Raw genomic sequence first — 27,315 nt, 5'->3', positions numbered from 1 at the left:
TTAAGAAGTTTTAAGGTTCCGTCGGAGAGCTTTTGGGGCCTGTTTCGGCGGGGGTCTTGAAGAAGTCTGACCCCACTGCTCGGACAGTTTCCACCAACCCATTATTTATCTCGTCCACGTTTCCACAATCAGCTAGACACTGGAAGCGATTTTGCAGTTGGAGTTGGAACTGCTCGGGGTTTTGGATCTGGGCACGTCCAGGGCGGAGCGTGGACTTCACCAGGCGTGACCGCTCTAGTTTTACATTGATGTTCAGTGTGCCCCTGACAATACGGTGATCGCTACCGGTTTTCACCTTCGCTATCACAGAGACATCACTGAATATACGTCTTTCGGTCGCCATGATGAAGTCGATCTCATTTTTGGTAGAACCATCAGGGCTTATCCATGTCCACTTCTTGGCCGGTCGCTTCTGGAAGAAGGAGTTCATCAAATAGAGTCTCTCCCTCTCCATAAAGTCGACCAGCCGCTGGCCCCGATGGTTTCGCTGCCCATATCCAAATGGCCCTATTCTCAACTCATCGCTATTCCGTGTGCCCACCTTTGCATTGAAATCCCCCATCACAACGGTGAAGTGTGTTTCGGAGGAGTGTATGGCTTTTGAAATTTCCTCATACAGAGCCTCTACTTCGTCGTCACAATGTGTCGAGGTCGGCGCATATACCTGTATGACCTTCAGCGAATACCGGTTAGATATTCTGAGTATAAGGTACGCTACCCTGTTCGACACACTGTCGACCTCACACACGTTGTTGACGAGAGACTTGCGGACGAGAAATCCGACACCACCCTGGGATTTACGGTCTCCTTCCCGGAAGAAGAGCAAGTTGCCGGAATCTAGGATTATCGTATCCTGACCCTCTCTTCGGATTTCAGATAGTCCCAAGATGTCCCACCGCATTTTGCTCAATTCTTCCTCCAGCTCGACAATCTTCTCATCAGTCCGCAGTGTGCGGATGTTGTGCGTTGCCAGGGCCAAAGTTCGTCGGGGGTGGTAGCGCTTTCTCTGCCGGGGATTCTTAGCACCCCCTGCTCCGCCGTTACCTGATCCGCTACCTAGATCAGGAATAGCGGAGCTGCCGGGGACTGGGGGCCGTGTAATTTTGTTGTCGCTCATAGTGAAAGGGGGGGGGGGTTGCCATAATCCCCACGCTTGGCAGGCGGCTAAATACAATAATACTTTACAGAAAAATAACAGAACAATAAATTCTACAAATATTAGTTTTAATAGGTACACATTGAAAAAGTCTTGCTATGAAAACATTTTTTTAGGTAAAAATATACACATAAAAATACGCCACACCTTTTGGTAAAAATACCTTTGGGTAAAAATACAATACCATAAAATACAAACAATAATTTCTATAGTAAGTAAATACTTACCTAATATAAGTTATTACTATGTTACATTATTAGATTATGGTATAATTAATGCCATAATAGACAGTACCTACATAATACATCACATCAACAGCCTATAAGTCGCCACAGCTGACCAAAGTCCTCTTCTCGCACGGATGCTGGTTGGCGATTTCAAACTTATAATTAGACATTATAAAGCCCAGGTTTCCTCACGATATGTTCACTTCACCGTTTGTCAGTGCTAGCTATCAGCGTGCTTACAGGTCGCTGCCGGCTCGCTGTCGGCGCGCTGACTGCGAGCTTGCACCTCGCTGACCTCGCTCGCCGTGAGCACGCTGGTAGAAACACTTCAAAAGTGTTTACTTGACAAACTGTATTCTACGTACACAGTGCACGAGTGGAGCAGATTATTCCATCTTAATTTTTCTATGACACAAAATGTGCTCGCAACAGAGTGTTTCTAACTACGTATTGTGTCGTAGAAGGTACCAAGTGAATAATATTTTTAGTTATAAATTGTTGAAATCTCATTGGGAGATTCCATTTTATTTTTATATTATTTTAACGTTTACCAGTCATTAGGGTACATGAACTGGGATGCGTTTGTAAGACGAATAAAAAATCATGTGCCATTACTTATAGGTACTGATTACTTTGTATTACTGTTGGTTTTCCGATGTAAATAAAATATACATTTTAACTGACTTAAGAAATATTTTACAAACGTGTCAAGCATGACAATATTAGTTATCTAAATAGTACCTACACTAGTTATATTATAAATAGATTAGAATATAAACAAAAGAAACACAAATCTGTTAAACATTTCTGTACATAGGTAGACAGTTAATGGACAGGAAAATGGTTATTAACGTTTTTTGGCTTTTACCACATAAACAAATCCGTGGGTAATAGCTAGGTATAAAGGTAACTTTTGTAATTAATAATATTATTAGGTACGTATGTTACAAATATAATAAATAGACATGCTCGTACCTAATTTAATATTTCCTAAACTTCTTTTACGTTTAAGTGCCTACAAGAATATTTACATTATTTTCGCAAACACTAATTATTTTATTTATTTGTAAAAAAATATATTTACAATCACAAAATTAAAGGTAAACACGAAGTAGGCAACTTGTGTGTTTGAACTGCTGGATACAGGTAGCCCTAGCCCAAGTTTATGTCTCACTGAGGACCCTAGGCACGCATCTCATAGGCGCCCTTAATGTATGGGCGCCGCCGCCTCTCTATAGGCACGCGTGTCGCTCGACGCTCCTCTGTAACCTGACGCTTTAGGCATTTGCTTAGTTTTTGCCTTAAGGATAATACGGCTCTGCTCTCGATAGTAGAGAAGCCATCCATAGCACGCATCTTTCCATATAAAAACATAGCTTAGTTGAGTCCGTTTCCACCAGGGCTAAGCTATGTGTTCTAATGAATATGATTGATGGAACGTAGCATAGCACCTCTCAGGTGGAATAGCACCCTTACTGTATGCTAACATTCCTGTATAGCCGCATTTATCATTATGTAATCCTGTCTATTTAAAAATTTTCTCGTATAAAAATAAACATACCTATTTACATTTAATTTCCTAATTAACTTTAAAGCTAATAATAACAGATATGTAATAGGCTGGCCTGTTTCACAATATCTGGATAGATATAGTAATCTACATATCTGATGATATATATGTATAATGTAATTTGTATAAATTATCTGTCACAATAGTTTATCGGGCACTTATATGAAGGTGGTGAAACAGGCCAATATTCCTGTGGACCGGCCCTAATATTTATCTAAAATGGTCTAACAACTAGGCATGGTCTCCTTCCCGTGAGTATTTCACTGAGCCGTCCCTCTCCATCTTAACTATTGAACTCCTGATGAGGATCACCAGGTACACTTGGAGCACTGGAATAGAAAAAAAAAAACTAGTTAAATCTAAGCCAAATGAGAAGATGGGGGTATTTTAAAATCCCTAACCCCCAAAAGGCCGGGAACGCACTTGTAACTTCTCTGGTGTTGCGGGTGTTTATAGGCGGTGCTGATTGCTTACCATCATATGCCACACGCCTGCTTATTGGTCAGATTATTCCATAAAAAATATAGTCTATGAATCTAAGTGATGTCCCATTTCACTGGGATTTGAATAGTTCAAAGAGTGGCTTGTCGTTCCACGTGGAGGACTAAGGGGTAGGCTTTTGTTCCACAGTGGCTTCCGGCTGATGATGATGAAAGAACTTCTATGAGTTGGTTTTTGTCTCTCGTGTTCTATGGTAAAAGCCAGTAAACTAGTAACTGATGGTAAGTAATCGCAAACAACGAAACACAAGCATTGTTGCCTCACAACACGTGAGGCCGTGGTATCACTCCGGTTGAGCCAGCCCATTCGTGTTAAAGCATGGCTCTCCCATACTTAAATGGATGAAATGAATAGAATAGAACAGAATAGAATAGATAATGCTAAACTTACTTAGTTGGAACAGCTCCAGGAAGAGTTCGCTGGCAGTCTCCTTGGTCAAGAAGGCTATACTGTACACGAAGCCGAATATTGAATACACGATCTCAAAGTACAGGTACACCTTCATCAGTAGCACGTGTTTCTGGAACATTGCATTTGGACAGTTAGATATTGGTCATTATATGGTTTAAGGAAATGGCAAGCAAAACTTTTGACTAAACGACTGGCTGTGGGTTGCGATTGAAATTCGTCACACTGAATACATTAAAAAAATTAAAACAGCTATTCTGAGAAGTCTTGTATGTATTTGATTGATTGATTATGAGGAAGGAAAAGTATTCTCGCAAGCCCGGCAAACCCGCTAGGTAGTCCGCAGCTCCGGAGCAATTGTCCCTAATATATAAGCGAGACTTGCTTACGACATGGGACTTTTAATAAAACTGGCAAAGTATATTAATGATACATTTTACATATAAAGGCTAGTTTTAGTCGACGGCAACGCCGCAAGGTTGTGTACACAATACACGGCAGTGGCATCATGTACACGAGCCATAAGTGTGTTGTGTGTGTGTGTGTGTGTTGTGCATGTGAAATTGTATGTTTGTAAACGCACCCACGACACAGGAGAATATCCTAATGTGGGGCAACGTTTTAAAAAAAAAAGAAAAAAAAATAAGTCTACGGGAAATTCTTAGAATGTCTTGCAAACTTACCCTGTGCAAAGCGATGATGAAGGTGACGGCCATGATGAGCTCTATCAGCAACGCCACGACATCTGTGATGAGCCTCGCGTACTCCGAGGCGAGCGACATCTGCTCCACCTCCGTAGCATTGCGGATGTACGATATGTACAGTGATAGGAAACATGTCACTATCACCGTCAACGTCTGGAATTTAAAGTATATTTTGTAAATACATAGTTTAATCGTTTAGAAAGTACCTAATCTCGAGTTTTAGCATATCTATTATGAACACCATTATATTGACCAAGGTTCAGGGTACATAATTTATAATTGAATATATAAGAAGAACGAGAAATAGTTTTTTCTGATTACATGCAATTAATACTACTCATGTTGAAGTCCCCAATTAAGTATAAGAAAAGTATGGGAGAGATTAAAATAGTATCTAGTAATAAGAGAGAAGTACCTATGTGGAAGTACTTCTGTGATATAATGTGACCTGTAATCTCTACAAACCTGGGGGCCTACTCTAATTCAACGAACGAACGAAATACTTTGCAGATTGCATACTACAATTCTATTTATTGCGAACTTTCGTGAACAAAAATGAACGAATGAAATGAAGATAAATAAATAAATAGGTTTTGATATGAAATTAAAAATAAAACGTTATTTTAAATAATTCTATTAGTAAATCAATAAAACCTACGGCCGAAGATTAAACGAAACTTCGCATTCGAGAACCGGAGTAGACCTCCCGGTCCTTACGATTTTGTCTAGTTTAAAAAGTATAACATTTTCGTACAAAATCATAAAGTGAGCGCTTCTTTCGAAAGTTCGAAGCCAGATTATAGTAGTGCCCTCGTTCGCTGTCGCTAATGGGTCTAACTGACCTCACAACAAGGGCGACGGCATCATTAATTTTACGATGCGAACTAAACTATTATGCACATATTTTAAACGCATATTAAATATTTACCAAATTGATATACGCGAAGGCTATCAGACCCTTTCGTAAAGGGAAACAGAAACAACATCTCGTCAGCAGGGGAATCTCCACAGCATCTTTGAGCTTGTTTCTGGAACAAAATAATACATATTAAAATTATTATTGTGTATAACGATTTTGTATGTATGACGTCAATATCCTGTACGGTACTCTTTTCTTTTCATCATCTCATCTTTTTATCTTTTCCTCTATCCTAAACTTTCCACGAATTTGGTGACAACAACCGTCAGGTAGGTAGGTATGTGAGTAAGCTGTAATTTGTTTTATGGTATAAGCCGGTAAACGAGTAAACGGATCACCTGATGGTAAGCAATCATCGCCGCCCATGGACACCCGAAACACCAGAGGCGTTACAATTACGCTGTCGGCCTTTTGGGGGTTAGGAGTTTAAGATTTGTTGGGGAATCGGGGATTGGAAAGAGAGGAGCCTCCGGTAACCTCACTCACACCACAAAATACAACGCAAGCGTTGTTTCACGTCAGCTTTCTGTGAGGCCGTGGTATCACTCGAGTCGAGCCGGCCCATTCGTGGCGAACCATGACTCTACCAAAAGATTAAAGATACCTAGGATTAAAACTACTTACCACACCCCAATAATACTGCAGTAATACGTACTGCTATTAAATATAATTATGAATAAACAATTATCAATAACACAGATGCAACGTAAGTACAAGTTGGACTAGACTGGGTGCACCAGATAATGCAAGGATGCAAGAACAAAGGTTAGTCGCGTGGGAGGTCTGATAACCACTATCAAACCCTCATTATCACAGGACGTTTACGTTACTCATTCTCTGTTAATGTACCCATCTACATGTATGTAATATACAGTTTATATCTGTTTACGTTTAAGATAAAAGATTCATTGTAAATGCTTAGTAAATTACCCTTTAAAACAATGTTTGGTTCTGATAACAGGAAAAATAAAGTAGGTAGTACCTGTATGTACTTTTCAAATGTTTTTCCTCTTGCAGTTATTTTTCTTGTTGCACATGCGTCAGCAGTCTTATAAGCATGCGCAGATTAACATAATGATACATAGGTACAGGGAAATAAATATTTCTTTACCGCAACCACTCAGGTAAGACACAGAGAAGGAAAGATTAAAATGTAATTATATATTTTTTTAAACAATGTTGTCCTACATTTAGGATTTTCTCCTGTTGTGGGCGCGTTTACAAACATACAAGTTTTTTACAGACATACACATTACACCCAGACCCGAAACCACAATTTGTGAATCACACAAAGAGACCATGCGGGAATCAAATCGCGCAACGTGCAGCGACATTGCGCAGCAGTCGTCAATCATTGAGAAGAAAGAACATTTCTTAATATAAGTGGATTTTTTAATAAATTACAGTACTAGTAGTAGTAGTAGTAGTAGTAGTAGTAGTAGTAGGGTAGACTGGTTCCTACTGTCTTTGTTTGGCTACTCCATCCATCCCACATTGCCACACTAAAATCATGTTTATCTTAAACAAAATCGTAAATACGTCCGCTTACAACTGATGTATAACTTGCACCTCAGTGTTGCAAGATACAACGTTAGTTTACTAAAGGTACGTACAAGTTACGTAACAACTACATCGTGTGTTTGAACTACACGTGGTTACGTTTTATGTTCATGTACTACTACAGAGTTTAGTGGGAGGCTTTAGGCTTTTTCTAGGGCAAACGAGCAGACTGAAGGTTCATCTAAAACCTAATGGTGAAGGATCAACGCTGACCATATAACAGAAGTGTTAATAACGAGTGGGTTGCCGGTCTTCTGGGAAAGGAATTAGGCTTCCACGCTCAGGTAACCTCAGTTGTGAGTAAGGGCGATACACAATGCATGTATCGTTTCATGGTGGTTTTCTGTGAGGTGGTATAACTACGGTGTAGCCAGCCCTACCTTGCCGAAGCATGCCTCTCTCACGAAAAGGTTGATTTTCACATTAAATACGAAGTAAAAGGGTAAGGTCTAAGTCTAACTGTTTCGTTTCATTATTGTTTACTCGGAGCGTCCATATTGGTCGTATTTAGATTAAAACAAAATTAATTAATAAAAAGGACTCGTAACTTACAGGCGAAAATTATCACCTTTATCTTCCGCGAATATAACATTTTAATAGATATCTAAAAAATTGGTATATTCAATATGTATGTGCACAAAAAATTCAAGTTCATTTTTGTACATATTGTTTAGGACCCATCACCGTGACGAGACGACATGCGTAAACATATGTATCATCGCTTCATACATGGCTGCAGGAAACGTGATGAGGTACTGATGATGACCGTTCATTAATGGCCGAAGGTCGGGCGATTAAATGTAATTCAGCGAACGATAATTCCCGACAGTTTACCAGCAGGCAGTGACGGTCGCATTGTTGTCAAATTGTCATATTTACCTAAGAATGCACGTGGATAATTCGAGTTGAATGCATGTTTGTTCTGCATGTTCTAGTATAAGGCAAAATTATGAGCTAGTGGTTTCATCTTCTATGATCGGCTCCTATTGATCATAGCGTGATGTTTTATAGCCTAAAACTTTCCTCGATAAATTAAGCATGGTGATATTCCAAGGCTGACCTGAAAATCATCCAATGACTTCTCATGCCTTGGGCGAGGCAAGAGGGAGTGTCAGACTCTTACTTCACTAAAAACCACCCCGTTCCTACTCCTGCCTTTCAAGCCAAACAAAGACTAGAGATTTTGTATGGAGATCAGTTATTATTTTCGACCATCAGAGAACAATAGATTGTTTCACTAATTTAATCTGTTTGTTGTTCATTGATTCAGATTGAGTTGCAATGATGTGAAAGTGTGCTAAAACAACTCTCTTCTTGTGCGCTAACAATGGATTACATTGGTAAACAATGAAACTGATGCCCATAAAACATCAAACACTACAGTTTCCGACCTTTTTCAATTAAACAGATATCGTCTGTCTTTTCCTGATTCTTTATTGTCACACATTAATTATTAACTTAATAGGAAACGTAGGAAAAAATAATAAAAAAAGGTAAAATTAAAATTTAGTTCATTAGTCTCGCTAAAACTGGAAAACGGCAGAACCGATTTTGATAATTTTGGCCTTAAAAAAATGTTAGGCGTTGTACGAAGTTTGTTGGGTCAGCTAGTCAGGTACTTAATTCATTAAATAGAAGTATGAATATGAGTCCAACCCGCATTGAGCAAGCGTAGGTAATTATTAATACTCAAACCTTCTCTGTGCGAAAAGAGACCTCTGGCCAATTATAGGCTGTCGATACATGAATATGAATATAAGTAAATACTTTTTTCCCACAAATAACAAAAATTTGTGTGACTAGACCAGCCAATAATAAAACTGTTGATCTCTAAAATAATACCCACGCAAAGAACCCGCAAAATTTGTAAATCTGACCTTACAAATTTATTATACATACGTTTCATTCTTTATATATCCATTGTGATTGTTACACAGTAACTATTTAACTAGCCATTCTTATTTCCACGGCGGTTTAAAGTACTTTTTCATTACATCTTGTGTAACTAATGATGATGAGTTGTTTGCCATAGTTTACGCATGTCACAAAAGAGGGCAGTTCTCACAATTATGCAACCAGTGCATGTCTGACAACTCATGTACAGTTCTCAGAGACTTGTAAAATAGTATAGTGTAAACTGGTATTTACTATTCTCTATACAATTTTAGCTATTGTTGTAGTTTGTAGTACATTGTGTCTTGATGTCACGTTGCGCTGTCTTTCATAGAAGTTGTGGTAAGGTGACATTACTTCTAATTATGTGTGTATTATGAATATGTTGTAATTTATAGATTGTGAAAAAAAATGCCTTGCTAAACTACTTAAAAAAAACTTGCCTTATACTAGGATTTTCTCCTGTGTCGTGGGCCCACACACGACACAGTTTACAAGCATACAATTTCATGCACTTGCACATGACACCCAGACCCGAAACAATAATTTTATTTGCGGATCACACAAATAGTTGCTACACAGTTGTCAGTTTTGTCTAGCCACCGCGCCAACCGAGGAGAAGCAGAAGGAATTTACTATTTTTATTATCTTAGTATTTGATTGAGTAAACTATTAAAATTAATGGCAAATCGTAAAAGCCAGTTTATCAGTGTTTATTTTATTTTCCCTCAAGGTCTTTTATTTTTTTAATATTAGTAGATCAAAATGTCTATAAAAGAGCCAATGAACTTCGTCAACAATATTTTAACGGTAACTAGGCGATTAAAATATTCACAAGCGTCTATGGTCTGCTTTCTAATGACCCTTATTTCACCTGAGCCATTAAGTGGGACGCCAGATGCCCATTGTTGGGCTTGGAGAAAATTGAAGTAAGTTAGGTAAGGAAAGTAAGTGAAGAGAGGTCATGGACGCTTTAATGGAAGAAAATGTGGTCTACTTAACCTAAATCTGTTTGTTTTTAAATATTTCGACTACAAGCATTTGATTGACTTACTATGGAAATAACTACACAGATAAAACAAGCACTTTAATGTCGTAATTTCAGCATTGTTCGTTTATGAAACCAGATGTGCTCTGAACATAATTCTGTTTTAAAATGTTGATGTAAGTTTCTATGTTGGGAGAAGGTATTAGGGTATATTACCCGACATGGAAAACCGGAGGTTCGCACTTTAACACGTGTTTAAAGTTTAAACACGTGTGTTGAAGTCGTTTCTTTTTTTAAACAAAGTTTTATCTAAGATTACTTGGACCTCAATAGATATAACGGTTCAGATTCTATTAAATCGGTTCTGTTTGAGGAGTTTTGAGAAATTAAAGTTTTAAAAGAATGTCACATCAGAAATGGAAAGTAATTGACAAGACAATTCGTTTCTCTCATCAAATAACTTCGATTTCTTCACAAAACCTTGTAAGGAAAAGTGCGAAGACCCGGCATAATTTGATTTGCAACACGCTCGTGCATGCAAATAGATGATTTCGCATTCAAATGTTAATTCATTGTTCAAACACTAGCCCATCAAGCTATCTTTCTTTAGAACATTTTCAACCTTGTCACTTTGATTTTTTTAAATGTCAAACCGTTATGATTACTATTTTATTTGCTTTGAGTGTAGGAGGTTATTGATACGTTTAGTAGTATGGAGTGTATTATATTTTAATTGATTGTAACTGTTTGATTCATTAATTATTATTAATCACATTTAATATTATCTTTTAATTGGTATTTTTTATGAATTATTTATTATTATTGTAATAAATCGTAATGTATCAACTATCAAATAAGTATGACAGAGCTTAGTTGGTTGGTGGGTACTTAGGCCAAGGCTAATGTGAGATCTTTATACATTTATAGGAACAATTATAGGTAGGTACCACATCATAATTATACGGGGTGTTAACGAAACGCTCCCAAACGCCGTAGACAGGTGATGCAATCAACTGCTTAAAACTGATGTTACTTGAATAACACGAGAACAAAAACGATTAAAATTATAAAAACAAACAAAAAAATAAAAATGTCGCAAACATTCCGTTTACATCCTGTATGTAGTACTTTTCTGTGCATCTATCTCTTTCCTATTACTGTGAACTAAGAAAGTATTAGTATTCCATTCATAGTTGCTTATAGGCTCTATACACCTTACGACTTAACTGTGCAATGTAAACTATACAGTCGGGCTGTATAGTTATATTGTGAAGTGTATAGGCCAGTAGTGTGACTGTACACGCTGTTATAGTTTGTTTACAAACATTTCACATCGATGTTAGCCAAGTATACCTTGTATTACATAATGCGTTGTTTTTCATGAGTAATTGCAACGAACAGGTGGATATTATTTTATACTAAGTTGAAATTTTTGTTTTCACGCTTTTTAGCCCCGAAGGGGTAGACAGAGGTACACATTACGGCACATAATGCACGTACAATGTACAACCACTTCTTCACGATTCATGTTAAAAGACCCATGGAATAGGAGGTGAGCATATTGTCATATACCGGACACATTTTCAGTCTCCGTGCTACAACCGAGAAATTTTCGATATATCGCGCACATTTCTACTACTGGGATATTTACGAAAAACCGATAATAACTTAGCAATACTTTGTTCGATGCGGAATTCGACAGAGACCTCTTGCCCGGCAGTCGCACTTCGCGTTGCGATTTGCGAGGCACTCGGCCAACGAGGCAGCCTAACTATAACCTAGCAGAACTAAGTTTTGATTAGAACATAATTTCTTTCTTAAAATATGAATCCATTTAGGATTTAAAGTTATACATATTTTACCAAAACATACCATCGTTATGTACTTAAATCTTTATCTTTACGAGCACATAGCAGAGTCTATCTTAATTGTTTTATTATGTTTAGCTAATTTGAGCTTACCTTGAATTATAATAAGTAACAGTTTTGCACGCAAATATGTTACACCGTTATTTCTATTGTTTAGTGAGGATTCGTGATGAATACAAAATTGTCCCCCTACATATTAAAATTAGGAATTCCAAACTTATTACTATCGTCATAGAGGTGATATTAAATTGCAAATTCCACACAGTTGACTGTGTCTTAGAATATTTTCATTCAAAGGTGAGTGTCACATTGCTTAACAGAATAAATGTTTTTATTAGAAATATTTACTTTTAATGTATGAATCAACGTTATGACTAGTAAAAGTAAAACAGGCGTCCCTATGTTTTGTTGATCAGGGATCATTGTATTCAACATTTTGTTATAAGAGGAGATCTTTCTTATTTCGCGGACCATATTTTTCTCTTAGCGCACCATAGGTCAACAAAGAAAGTAACTAAAAAGTAGCCTATGTAATGTCGGACTATAAATCTATCTTATGCCATAAATTATTCAGATCAGTGCAGAAGTAATACACAAACACTTTTATTTAATTTTTTGTTTATTTTAGTTTTTGTTCCTTTTTTTAGTTATTTTTAATTTATATTGTAAATTAATAATAGATTATAATCAATACACTGTTCTTAACACAAACACTCACATAATTTTAATATTAATAGGATCACTCACATTTTCATCTTGGAGTATAACATCTTTTATTCTGTTCCAACCGTCTTTGCAATATATCTTTCCGTACTTTCACAAAATCTCTTTATTTATATCTTCATTCATTCACTTTACTAGATACTACTCATCTCGTAACTAGCACATACACAGATAAATTATATTAACACATTTCGTTTGGCTAATATGTCCATTATATCCATCAATTCACTATTTTTCTTAATAATAATTAATTCCGAAACAACCGTTATGTTACGTTAATCTCATTAATTAGAAGCATCACATAATTTAAACGCAATACATAAATGTCAGATGTACAAAAGAAAAAGAAATCAAACGCCACGTTCTTTTTTTGAAGTCTTGATTTTTAAATAGCGTGTAAATTCTAACCAGCCAGTCTATGGGTAATTTATGGGAATCACGGCGATCAAAGGAGTTTTGTAGCATTACGTGGAAAGATTAAAGCAGGAGTAGGAACGGGGTGGTTTTTAGTCAGTAAGAGTCTGACACTCCCTCTCGCCTCGCCCAAGACGAGAGAAGTCAGTGGATGATTTTCCCCCTTAAAAAAAAAAAAAACAGAATCCAGCCTGCATCGTACGAATCGCCCGCAACGGATTTTAGTTTGTCTTATATAGAAACTCATACAACTGCGTCCACTGATCCGCATCGTACGCACCGCATCATCAGCAATGCCTAATTGCCTACATGTGATGCGCGCTGATGACGTCATACGGAATGCGTACGATGCGTGCGATTCGTACGATGCGGGCCTGCTGTGGACGCTTACCTTTATAAGAGTATTTAGTAAAGTTTTAATCGCGACTCTGCTTTCGTGTATTACCTTTGTGTCTCCGTTCTCCTGGTTAAATGTTTGGGAAATTGCAAAATAAAGAGGTAACACACAATCAAAATAAACCTTTATACTTTAGTTGCGATAACATACGTAGATAACCATGTTAAATAAATGGAAATATTCACAACATTGAACGCTTTGATGACGGTGTCCAAGGCCATTATAATTCGCTAATCTCGTTGCCAAAATACAGAGAACTTTTTGCTAAATTTTTAGTGTTCATTCATCGTGTCGTTTTTTTATTGTGGACGTATGTAATTTCGGTAAAAACACTCATATTAACATCTGTATTTCCCCGGAATGGACAACTGTTTAACATAATTTTCATCTGTTATGTCATTTAATGATTGAATCCATGTAATAGTGGTGTTACATGGATTCAATCGTGTAATAGCTTCACAGCTATTACAATTTTATATCCGCCGATTTTCAAGTTCATACTATACCACGTACACGGAACTTGCACGAAATTACTTATACGCGGTTTTGAATGTGTTGATATTACCTATCTAAAATTGTATAAAGACGACAAATGCAACACATTTGTCACTACGTCTAGTCTCCTGCGATTCTCCTAATGTCTTACTGCCGTACTCATTGTCACATAATGGTTACTTAACCCAGTCCTTAGCAATTGTTTTCAATACAAAATTGTTACTAAAGAATAGTTTAAGTAATTATTAAATGTCTCTGAGTGCGGCAGTTAGTCTTTTACGAGGCTGTCTGCTGTACACATGAAGTAAATACAAAGAGGAGACGTCATAATCGGATCTCCTTTTAACATAATATGCGTGACACTTTACGGGGAGTGCAAGATGTTACAAACCACGCCCCTCTCTATTTTCCAACCTGCAGTCCCATACTAGACACACGTTGCCAATTGTCCACATTTGAATGTGCCACAACACCACCCACATGTTTGACTAATACTATTTTTAGTGTAGCTATTAATAATCTAGCCCGAATACTGACCTTCATGCTTTCGCCGCAAAAACATTTACAATCGGTCATTGACCTAATATTTTTTGGCACCTTACCAAGTTGTACACTCGCAGTACGGTACGCATTTTCCTATCAGTATCAATACTCAATACTAACATACATATAAAGCTGTAGAATTTGGTTAATTGTTAGTTTGTTTGAACGCGTTAATCTCTGAAACTACTAGTCCGAATTGAATAATTATTTTTGTGTTGGATAGTCCATTTATCGAAGAAGGTTATAGGCTATAAAACATCACGCTATAATCAATAGGAGCCGAAAAAAAGTAGGTGAAACCGAGCCGGAGTCGCTAGTCATTACACATAGTATAGCACTTGTAAATATACAAGTATACACTATCGAATAATGTACGGTACGTTAGCAAATTCATTGTCAAATTCAAACAATATAAAATCCTTTATAGCTGAGAACTTTTCAAGGAAGGAACTAAGGTTACTATACTCTTTTGTTTTAATGATAAGAGTATTATTACGTAATGTCGCTTTTTGTAATGTGTGTGAAATGTCCTTTGCAAGCAACTATGACCTTTAGATGACTGTCGGATGATTTGAAAATGCACAAAGGAGATTGTCCAAGTCTGGCTATTTTTGAACAGGCTGCTCAACAAAAATGTAATTTACCAATAATTTTATTTATATTTTAGTAAATGTCTGATGCTAATAACTTTGTAGGAATTAGCACTATAAAAAATTCGATAATTATTGGTATTTGTTATGATAAGACCAAGTCTTTGTAGTAGTTGGCTTTGAATTTGACTTTAGTGCTGCCAATCTGCTGTCAATCTGTTGTGTTTTTCGTCAAAATGACAGATATTATTCGCTTTGTTCTTTTGCATTTTGAGTGTTGCAACTGCAGTTTATTGCGTGGGAAAATACAAAGTAGACACATTAGTAGGAAAATATATTTTGTATATATATTATATGAAAATAACACTAAAGGCAGGACAGCCATAAAACAATATTGCTGCAACTGCATGGTGGGTCGTAGAACAGTAAGTTGCTGTGCACATATAATGACTATTATTTGATTTCTGAGCTGGGCAAGGTACCAGAAAATTATTAATCCACCTGCCGAGTTCCTTGACCATATATTAATTACATATCAATCGGAATAATAATACATTTTAATAGAAAAAAAAATTATTTCATGCATAACCAGTTTCAATAAAATGTAAAAAAGTATCTAAATATAAATCTTGATACAAAACTAAGTTTGTATCTTCATTCTTACTGATATGAACTAATAAATCAAACATATATTATTAGCTGAAGTGATTGTTCAAAAATAGCCAAAGTCCCATACAAGTTGGTCAATCCCCTTTCTGTTTTTTGGTGATTGACAGTTGATAAATATCTACCTAAAGTAAATGTTTGTGAGTTTGTATGTTTGTTACTCAATCACGTCAAAATAGCTGTAGGGATCGGGATGATTAAAACAGGGGTAGATTATAATCTGAAATAAAACATAGGGCACTTTTTATCCCACGGAATCGCGTGCGAAACTTATGGCAGAGGCGGAACCCATGTCAGATCATTCCACGACTGTATACCAAGTTTCAGCGGGATTGGCGGACAATAATCCAAACAAACAAACTTTCACATTTTTAATATTAGCGTGATGGTCCTATACCTACAGTACCGTATTAAGAAATACTAATGCACCCAATGTTTGCAACACACCACTTAGGTAGGTACTTAATGAATTTGGTTCGAATTCCTTCTTGCTACACTAACACGCTCATATAGGCTCAGGTACTTACGTTGATGTTTGGAATAGTCGTATAACATATTATCGCTGTTACTACATAATACTAAATGTTACGCTTTCCATTCTTCCAGAATTTCTAAACAGAGGTGCACGTGCATTGGCAGTATGCAACGCGATTTATAAATAACCGCTTTACTTTACATGGAAGTTTTTTTTTTATGGAACATGCCGGTAAATCTGCATACGTATCACCTGATGGTGAGCAATCGCCGCCGCTCACGGACACTTAAAACACTAGAGGCGTTACAAGTGCGTTGTCGGCCTTTTGGGGGATAGGAATTTAAGGGTAATCAAAGATTGTGAAGATTGGGATGGGGGTAATTGGGCCTTCGGTAACCTAACTCACACAATGAAACACGACGCAAGTGTTGTTTCACGTCAGTTTTGGTGAAGCCCTGGTATCACTCCGGTCGAGCCGGCCCATTCGTGCCGAAGCATGGCTCTCCCACATTTAAGAAGTCTATCGAAATGTAACTAATTATGAAGAGGAAATTGGAATCCATTTTTATTTGGTATAGTTTATTAATTCAGGATTATGTCCCGCATTAAAACTATCAGCTGATTGATAATCGCGGGGGCAACGATTTTACGACTAGACCAGCCGGGCGTATTCGTATTTTCGGGTTACTATTGGTTCGACATCAACTTCGTTCACAAAGTTTTTTTTACCCTAAATAATATTCCTTATCTCTTGTAATTCTCAGAGTATCATTTCTTAATCTATTCCATTCTTCGTTGAGACAATCATCTAAGTCATCGTAGCGTAAACTTTTCTTATATACACAAGAAACCGCAGTTGTGCTTCTACATCAAAAAAATCTCCTAAATTACACTCTATTCCGAAATTTTCCATACGATTCATAAAATATTAGGCATTTCAAATTGAAATAATTTTCAGACTGCATTGTACACAAATGTACCGTGCTAATTCCCTATTCATTTATACTCTGAACAATAAGTAGAAATGTACAAGAATGTGCCCGATGTAGTCATTATATTAATTTGTGGCAACTTGCCAAGCAAATTGTCTAGTAGATGCTGCTCAAGAATATGAGCCTCTAACATGGGTCGAAACTAGTCGAGTTCCTCATCAAACACGTGAGTAAGCCGATAACATAATAATTAATTTATAAATATATCACGAAAGTTATGATAAAATAATAGTAGTTATACCTATGTTGCTACGGACGAATTTTTAATGAAATAACTGTTGAATCAAGTTTCCAAACACACAAACTGTTATAGTAACTGTATTGTCTCTTTATCTACTTTTTCGTAGAAACAAGACGCAGTGTTATGAAAGCGATCGTAAAACCATAACAGTCTTATTTTTTTTTTCAAATACTAAAGTCATCTGACATTGACAAATGTAGACACAATTGAGATTTGTTTGTAAAACTTTATTCGCTAATATTATGAGGAGTTAGTTATAACATCTCACTTTACCGAGTCATTTTTACCCGACTGCCCCAGAAGGAGGTTATGTTTTTGGAGAGTAGGTATGTATGTTTGTATAATTGTTTGGCACGCTCTGCAGCCTAAACAGCTTGATGGATTTTGGCTTGAGAAGTGTCGTTAGATTCATTCATCGTAAAATTGAAGCAGTCGGGACCCATTCTATAAAGGCAGCCGTATGTGCCCTCACTAAGTCGTCACATTTAGAATGGGTCCCGACTGCTTCAATTTTACGATGACTTTCTTGTTTTAGGGTTTTTTCATTTTCATAAATATTATAAAGAAATACAGTCGGGTTTTTTAGTTATTTAAATTATCTTTTTTATTAATGTCACTTGTTGACGTGATTCGTTCCAGCCATTAATTTAAACATCAGTAGTATAATGTTAGTAGTAGACTAATATTATAGTTATATTGTGGTTATATTAGTAGTAGACTGCACGGTGCGGTGGCTGGGCAACTGGCTGCCGCGCAACGGGTAGCGGGTTCGATTCCCGCACGGAGCAACTCTTTATGTGATGCACAACTTGTTGTTTTTAGTCTGGGTGTGATGTATAAGTTTTTGTACTTGGTTATCTCAATCAAGAAGCGATTGAGATAACCAAATACAAAAACTTCAACCGGGAGGATGGGTTTCAACTGTCGAGGGCTTGGAATCCAGTGGTCCAACTATGCAAAACCCGCAAAAGTGCCAAGAAGGAGGAAAGTTCGCGAGCTGACACAGTGAGTTTTGTGTGTCGAGAGTTGAACCGAGTTGCAAGTGACAATGGTAGTGGTGTTACCGGTGTCAGCAAAAAACGAACGAGAAAGCGGGTAGACCGATTTGTCTGCTCGTAAACACCCACCCGCATTTACTCCTGTTAATCCGTGATCATGGCGCTTGCAACAGTGCCGAAATATCGGAAACTCACCAAAATTAATAAACATGGTAAATATCCTGTCATAAGTCCTAATAATAGTGTTAGTGACCATGTCAGTTTAAAAACTTATACTTCTGACTGTCAAGAGTAGTGGGAAATACTAATTTCAATCCCGAAGTTTTTCTACAATTTTTTGTTGGATTTTTCGTTGGCGAAACCAAACTACAAAGAAATACAGTTTCCCTGGCAATCAATTATGTCGATCGATAACATTTTCCTCCTGTATAATCAGAGCGCTCTCTTTTCCTCTTTTTTTTTTAAAAAAAAACGTTGCCCCACATTAGGATTTTCTCCTGTGTCGTGGGTGCGTTTACAAACATACAAGTTCACATACAATGACACCCAGACCCGAAAACCCGAAACAACAATGTGTGGATCACACAAAGAGTTGCTCCATGCGGGAATCGAATCCGCTACCCGTTCCGCGGCAGCCAGTTGCCCACCCACCGCACCAACCGTGCAGTCAATTTTCCTGTTCGTTAAACGTAAAACAAACTGGTACTAGGCTCTCTGGTAGACTGCATGACGTTAGGCTTCCATTACATACTTACTCCTTGTCATTTAACTTATCATAACTATGATCAAAGTATCCATTACACCACATACTTTACTAACTAGTCGTATGACATTGAAATTATTTATAAATAGATCCACTGTTCAGGAGGAATACTTTATGAGCAATATACTTGTTATTTTCTTTAGATTTTATTTGTTAGAGATCAAATAAGTAAACCTATCATTTTGGAAAACAGTAGAGAGAGGTGATATAATAATATGTATTAACAAAAAAGAGTATGAAACTGATCACGCGTATTACTAAATTTATAAATGCGAAAGTTGGTGAGTTTGTGTGTATGTTTGTTACTCGATTACGTCAAAACAGCTGAAGGGATCGCGATGATATTTGAAAGAGGGGTTGATTATGGTCTGCATAACTAGACCACTAGTCTACTAGCGGATTTACTGGGGCTTGAAAAGCAGGAGTAGAAGAAGAATTGGGTGGTTTTTAGTCAGTAAGAGTCCGACACTTTCGATTGCCTTGCCCTAGGCGGGAGAAGACATTGTATAATTTAGCCCCTCAAAAAAAGGTTATTTTTAACCCATGGGAATGTGGGTGAAGGTGCCCCCAGAAGGTAGTACAATATATTGTCATCACGATGTATTTTTGTCAATCTTTTTACTACACAATGTTCGAAATTCAAATAGCTGTCACTAGCGATAAGAACTTTCACCAATGTGTGACCGAGATAGTCGATGCCCCCGACCTCAAAGAAGTGCGCCATTGTAAACAAAACAACGATGTTTATAATCTTCTTTTTTTTAGTGTAAAACAAATAATATAAAATGTATGTATATGTTTATATCAAAATTATAAAAGTGGGTCAGTTTTGTTTATTATTTAATTTTGTAAGTAACCCAGGTAAGATTATTTAGAAAATTAAAACGCATGTAAAGATGGATAAATGTAATGACACAATTTGTTATTTTTAGGATCACCTAGAATCACGTATGATCTTCAAGACTTCTTCAAAATTATTTAATTGACAAAAAACTCAATTTTTTCTTCATAATGTAGACGATGGATGAGGTTAGTTATTTATGTTACAATCCATGTTTGTTGTTCCATGTTCATAAATCGGTTGCTAACATGTGGATGTATTTTAACCGTGAATCACTGCGCAATAAATGCAGCAGATTTTTTAAGTAGATGGATATTTGGAGTGATTCAAGAGGAAGTACGTAATGGGAAATACGTGGAAGGTATTATGAGCCAAAAATTAATTTAAGCGTGTGACTTCTCTTGTGCTGTTGCTCACCATTAGGTGATACATATACTTATCTTTTTTATGGAACACGGCGGTAAACAAGCATACGTATGACCTGATGGTAAGCAATCGCCGCCACCCATGGACACTTGAAACACCAGAGGCATTACGAGTGCGTTGCATTTTGGGAGTGAGGAATTTAAGGGTTGTTGGGGAATCGGGGATTGGAAAAGATCGGGCCTCCGGTAACCTCACTCACACAACGCAAGCGTTGTTTCACGTCAGTTTTTGGTGAGGCCGTGGTATCACTCCGGTCGAGCCGGCCCATTCGTGCCGAAGCATGGCTCTCCCACACTTAAACCTATGTAACTATGCTGTTTTTCGCTATTACATAAAGAAATATTAATCACCAGTGATTACATAATGATTAGTGATTAATTAAGTACCTGCACACATAACTAGGTAATGAAATCCAAGGTTAGCAACGAGTCTAAGATTCAGTGTTTGATAAGGTTTTTCCACAATTTGACTACTCGTATTTGTTCAGTTGTTAGTGGTTTAAAGTTAAGATAAAAACTCGATCATAAAAACGTTAAGTGTCATTTTTATTTTTATGGGCGCTCTTTAATAACATGAAATTTTGTCTTGTCTATTCCGTACTGGGATAGGCAGCCAGTGCATTGTCGTGTAGCCAAATGCCATTACTCGCCAGTTTAAAGATTAATTGGAAAGAAAAAAATATATATTTATATAAAATAAAAGCAATCTAACGTAAAATAATATTTTATAATTGGAATTAATAGTTTCATAAAGAATTCAACCATGTTCCTATACCACTAAGTTTAATTTTTGCCATGAGTTTATAGTGTAATCTATCTCCGTGCCAAATTTCAACAAATTCGGTTAAGCAGTTTAGGTGATAAAGTTCTTAAAATAAATTAACTGTTAGTTTTAGATAAATGTAGGCACGTCTTTATTTGTAAACAAAATAGTACCTTTACCTTCCTAAAGGGACTTTCACTGTTGCGATATAAACTAGTAAATGTCAGTTTTGCCCAATCCCGGCATCGAATGCGCGACCCGTAGGTCAGATTGCAGCAGAATGTAAGCTTCCTACATTAAAGTTGATGACAAAATATCTTAATATATTTACCTTGATTTTGTGTTATTGAAACCGACCCTGGGGTAAAAATATGTATATATATTATTATGGAAAAGTAGATAAGAATAAAGTACTTTTCTTTTTTTTTAAGGTGGAAAATCATTCAATGACTTCTCCCGCCTTGGGCGAGGCGAGAGTGAGTGTCAGACTCTTACTGACTAAAAACCACCACGTTCCTACTCCTGCTTTAAGCCGGAGCCCCGGTAAACCCGTAAGGTAGTCCGTAGCTCCGAATAATGTACCTATCTAATTAATATTTTAAAACATTAATAAAGTATTGCACAAAAATGTAAATATTTAAAATTCTTCATTTGTTTGAAAAGGTGTAGTCTACATTATGATGTCAATGACCTGGATACCTTGCTTTGTATGTAGTGAAATATGTACCTAGGCATTATCAGGCTTTTTTAAACTAAATCGCCATTGACAAAGAATTAAAAATTACCTTTCATCACCATGTTTACGTTCTTTATTGTGTCAAAAGGTACACAGAATTGAAATACGCACTTCTCTACATATGGCTCAATAGGGTAGAGAGCTAATTCTAATTCTAAGATTATTTTGAAATAATCTACAAAACGTAAGGGCAATTTGTACTAGCGCAGAGTCAATGCGTTGTTTACGCGCAGACGCGCGAATTGCGAAGAATGCGCGCGCCTTTTTAAAATTTCAGAAGTAATGTGTGCTTTATGCTGTTGTTGAATTTGTTATGTTCAGTTTTGGAAAGACGCTTCGATGCGCTTAGACTCTGCGCTAGTATAAATTGACCCCAGGCGTTATCTTATATGACAAAATAAAAAAAAATGTTTTTCATTACCTACCTAACTAACGGACTAAATAGATCTTTAATAAACGAATAAATGAAAAAAACCTACATCTTTAGATAAAAGTTGATTCTCATATAACATACAAATAAATACGTTTCGTAAAAAGTTTATAAAGTTGTTTTTATGGTAAACAAAAATAGATGAGGAAAAACCTGTTTTTGTAGAACCTTTTTTATACACTACACAATTAAATATTTTATTAAACTGAGTTTAATTTTAAGGTAGCGTAGCATAGAAGACTTTTGTGTATTTGTGTGTTATCTTACTCGAAAAAATACACCACCTTGTTCAGTTATTCGTGCTTCGAGCCGGCAGAGCAACAGTAACCCAATAAGTCTTTGGGGCTCCGGTTTAACTTATACTAAATCATCTTTAACCGCCACATCGGACAATGGTCACCGACGCTTAGCGGAGGATTTGCCTTCAACAGTTTTCTTTCGGCAGTTAATGCTTTAATTGACTAGTTTTTCACCCGGATCTTCGTAAGCCGGATAAGCATGTTATTCTATCTAGTTATGACAAAAACTCAATCCCGAGCGTAATTTTAAAGGTCTATTTACATATGGAAAGGCAGGCAGCATAGGAAAGTCAAGTTTTTTATACAACCTATGGGATTAATGATTTTGATCACTATTACTGGATCATAAAGTTGATGATCCTTTGAAGATTATGTTTTTCTTTTTGTGGTAGGATCAGTGATGGCGTCAATATTAAAAAAAACATCGTTCGTCAATTTCTGAGAAGCAAATTGATCCATCAACTACTTTTTTATGTGTTTTTATCGTTATTTTTACCTATAGTTATTTTTATATAACTGGCTATTTATTTTTTGAAGAGGTATTGATTCAATCACCATATTTCTCTAAAGAGGCTCATAGTTCGCTAAAGGTAGGTACTTAAATTGTATTTGTATGTGGTTAGTAATAACCACATAATTAGCAAATATCGAACTAACCAACATTGATTTGACATTTTTATTGTACTATTAAATTAAATTTTATTAAAACCACTTGAAAAATACATATTTAACCACCGTACTCAGAGTCATTAAATGGTTACTTAACCGCGACCGACAATCGCCGCGTCGTGTTTCGCGGAATGCTGCTCATGAATATGAGCCTCTAGCATGGCTTGAAACTAGTCGAGTTCCTCGTCAAATTGTTAGGTACTTGAGTAAGCCGATAACACAATAATTAATTTAGTATGTCTCACGAAAGCTAGAATAAAATTTAATTCGAAAACCTTTTGAAGTTGTAAGGTATAGCTTGACGTGCGGTGTCTTCCTATTGAGAAAACCTCGACTTTTATAATGATACTTGGATCTAGGTAATCTAGACGAGTTGCGGTGCTGTGATGATTGTATCTAATCATCGTAATGACGTCGGTGCATGCAACAGATTGTGCCTCGTGTTATGTAAACTGTGCAACATTAGTAGCTAACACTTGAAAGAATCATTATATTTGTATAGAATAGAATCAGGCGTTACTTTGCGGAAATCTATGCTACACTAACAATACAAGATTTTTTTTATGTATTTTTAGCATGCGGTGTGCATCACCCTCCCGCCCGCAATTAAATGCTTACGCAGCAGAGGTGCAACAAACACACGACACACAACAATCCACTCTACATATATTTCGCTCCTCCACGGAGCATCTACAGGAGGTATCGATTTTGCGGCTCCCGCAGCTTCAAGCTCGAATTCGAAAAAACTATTTAACACGTTCTCTGCAACACTGTTTTTGTCATTTCGCGCGATATTGACGTGTAAAAGTGTTATTTTATAACCTATTTACAGAAATAAATATCGTTTATCATTTATCATAGACGAGGTGTTATAGGCCCTGTTCCGCACTTAACGTGTTAAACAAAAAAGTCACTTAAATCTCACTTAAGAAGTTAAGTTGTTGTTATGTTAAGGAAGATTTTAAACGGATGTGACATCACGAACAAAATTCAAAGCATTGAAAGATATTTTCATATAAATAAAACATGGAGTGAGTGCTCTCATTATTATTATTTACTCGAGATCACAGCCACAGTAGGCATTATCTATTATAATCAAACGGTTTTATTTAGCTTCACCTGTTTGTTTATTTGTTTGGGTCAAACTTAGGTATCGTAGACCATAGTTGCCGGTACCTCATTGCGTAATTATACGAGAAATTATCACGTTATCAGTATAATGCGACTGCACGGTTGGCGCGGTGGCTGAGCAACTGGCTACCGTCCAACGTGTAGCGGGTTCGATTGCCGCACAGAGCAAATCTTTGTGTGATCCACAAATTGTTGTTTCGTGTCTGGGTGTCGTGTGCATGTGAACTTGTATGTTTGTAAACGCATTCACGACACGAGGAAATCCTAGTGTGGGGCAACGTTTAAAAAAAGGTTTAATTTTTTTAAACTTTTTTTTTTTTTACGTGTCACCCTGGTCCAGGTGCGGATTGCACGGAGGCATTACAGGCACTCGCGGTGTCTTACAGGCTACAATCGGGATCTATCGGGATCAAGCTTCAGTCGCGCCTCGACTGCTTGCTTGGACACACCTAAATATTGTTCACATAAATTTTGAATTTATTTTTTTTACGTTTCATAAAATCACAACTGCGTGTAAAAGATTTTTCTTGAATAAAAATTATACGAAAATCATTTCGAAAATTAAATACGATTATACCTACCTACAAAAAATATTATATTCAGAAGGTAAACTCCGATCGTTACGTAATTTTTTTTAATCCAAACCAATATTGTACTTACGGAATCAGCAATACCCACACAGAATCCAAATAGTTGCCACAAACATAGTTTAAAACGAGAATAATTCCGGTAAAATAATTATACAATAATTTTATACAGTGTTGCTAGTAAATAAATAAAAAGTCAACAAATAATAATTAAGAAAATACATAAATAAAACTCACAGCAAATCATCACTTACTTTAAACTAACAGTATCGATTGACGTAGTCATAGTGAGCGCACAGATTTAACGACGGGCGGCGCACGCGCGTACGTTTCTACTGCACAGCGAGAAATACGGTCCGTGGATAGTTAGTATTTTTACCCGACTGCGCCAGAAGTAGGGTTATGTTTTTCGAGAGTATGTATGTATGTATAATTGATTGGCACGCTCTACAGCCTAAACGGCTTGATGGATTTTGGCTTGAGAGGTATCCTTAGATTCGTATTTACTGTGAGAGTGACACTGGATATATCAAAATAATAAAAAAAACAACATGGCGGATTTTTGGCGCCAAATTCGAATATTGTTCACTTTATAGCCTGAACGACCAGATAGATGGTGTGAGAGTGACACTGGTTATAAATTATTATATAAACTCATTCAATTCATAAAACTAAATGAATATAAAATAAAAAAGGTAATTTAAAAAACAAAAAATCCGACAGCGTTTCTTTATAATATGAAAATGAAAAAAAAAACCTAAAACAAGAAAGTCATCAGAAAAGCAGTCGGGACCCATTCTACATATGAAGACTTTGTGAGGGTACATACCTACTGCTGGCTTTCTAGAAAGGCCCAAAGCGGAAGAGCTTTGGGCGAAGCGAGAGGGAGTGTCAGATGTTTGCTACCTAAACCACCCTGCCATTGGATGATTTTCTTCCCTCAAAAAAGAAGGGTGTATTATTTGTGTCATTAGTAGCTTAGTGAAAGAAATGTATATATAAATGTGGTAATTGTAAATATTTGTGATTTTTTTTTATGGAATAGTGGCAAACGAGCAGGCTATTTACCTGATGGTAAGTGATCTGCCCATGGCAACACCAAAAGAGTTTGAATTTCAAAATTTTCTATTACCATTGTAAAAAGTGTGTGTCGCTACGTACGAAGCGAGTACCTTTTTTGTAGTGTTTATGGTTGTATTTTATTGGTATAATTATGAATGATAATTATATTGTTATCAATGGTGAGATAAAAAATACACTAATTTATGGTTGATTACGTATTATATTAAATTCTACAAATTATTGGTTTAAATGGTTAAAACTAGAAGATGATTTGATTTGATTTGATTGGTATGAGTTGACCGCCGAATGCGAACTAACTAACTACACGTAAAATTGACGCATTTATAAAAATGCATACAAGTAAAAATGCTGAGCTGTTCGGTTGCGTTGCTCCGAACAACCATAGAATATAATTAAATCATCTTTTTGATAAAGCGCGGTAAGTACTACCAATACTTAAGGTGGCTCTAGTGGTTTTTTTTCCACACTTTCGGGGTGGGTACCACTGTCTGGCATCGTGGTGCTGTCAAAATATTAATCCAATGGGATTTCATCATCAGATCCTAACTAAGTGTAAACCTAATCGTACCAATTTACACTGATGGTGCGGTGGTTGGGCAACTGGCTGCCAAGCAACGAGTAGCGGATTCGATTCCCGCACGGAGCAGCTCTTTGTGTGATCCACAAATTGTTGTTTCGGGTCTGGGTGTCATGTGCATGTGAACAATGTGGGGCAACGTTAAAAAAAAATAATAATTGAAAGTATACCCATACTAAATAACGATTCCGCGCCATAAGCATCACGGAAATTGGTCTACAAACTTCGGCATAATCGGTGTAAATAAATATGTAGAAAAAAAAACATACCACCTGAATTGAAAACCTCACCCGTTTTAGGAAGTCGGTTAAAAATATGATGACCGCATTCGGTGTATGGTAACTTAGAAAAGCATAATACAGATTCTAATTGTGACTGTTGCCAAGAGTCAAAATGATCTACTTTGCATAGGTACTCCAAATTACAACTTACAAAATAGATTAATATTATTACAGATACAAATCAAGTGGTTGCTTCCACACCTTAGAGGAGTTTCTAACTATGAACGTATAGAGTGCAATTCCTAAATCAGTAAATCAGTAGGTAAGTATCAGACTATAAGTAAGGTGTGTTTTTGATGTACTCGTAAAGTCGTAAATAAGTGAAGTCTGATTCTTATTCTTAGGATAATGACAATGGAATCACATTAGAATTTATTTTTGCCCCCTATATTACATAAAACA

The 27,315-nt window shown here is 36.6% G+C and overlaps 1 protein-coding gene across 1 annotated transcript; it reads right to left on the bottom strand.

Moving 5' to 3' along the window:
* Positions 1–1,783: 1,783 nt before the first annotated feature.
* On the bottom strand, positions 1,784–25,369 carry LOC118267576 (uncharacterized). Its single transcript, XM_035581645.2, has 5 exons — positions 25,227–25,369; positions 5,495–5,594; positions 4,546–4,719; positions 3,845–3,974; positions 1,784–3,282 (listed from the first exon to the last, which is right to left on the bottom strand). The coding sequence occupies exons 1-5, from the start codon at positions 25,256–25,258 to the stop codon at positions 3,185–3,187; spliced, it is 534 nt and encodes a 177-aa protein (XP_035437538.2). The 5' UTR covers positions 25,259–25,369; the 3' UTR covers positions 1,784–3,184.
* Between the last annotated feature and the right edge of the window lie 1,946 nt (positions 25,370–27,315).

This window comes from Spodoptera frugiperda, chromosome 6 (genome assembly GCF_023101765.2).
Source record: "Spodoptera frugiperda isolate SF20-4 chromosome 6, AGI-APGP_CSIRO_Sfru_2.0, whole genome shotgun sequence".
NCBI classification, from domain to species: domain Eukaryota; kingdom Metazoa; phylum Arthropoda; class Insecta; order Lepidoptera; family Noctuidae; genus Spodoptera; species Spodoptera frugiperda.
This window is presented reverse-complemented; position numbering and strand designations above follow the sequence as displayed.

Bases quoted from the DNA above. Each gene is read 5' to 3' on its own strand.
- LOC118267576 (XM_035581645.2), bottom strand. From the start codon at position 25,258: ATGACTACGTCAATCGATACTGTTAGTTTAAA. The intron at 4,720-5,494 runs GTAAATATTTAA...TTTAAATTCCAG, and splicing joins CCTTCGCGTATATCAATTTG to ACGTTGACGGTGATAGTGAC. The intron at 3,975-4,545 runs GTAAGTTTGCAA...GCAATGTTCCAG, and splicing joins TCATCATCGCTTTGCACAGG to AAACACGTGCTACTGATGAA.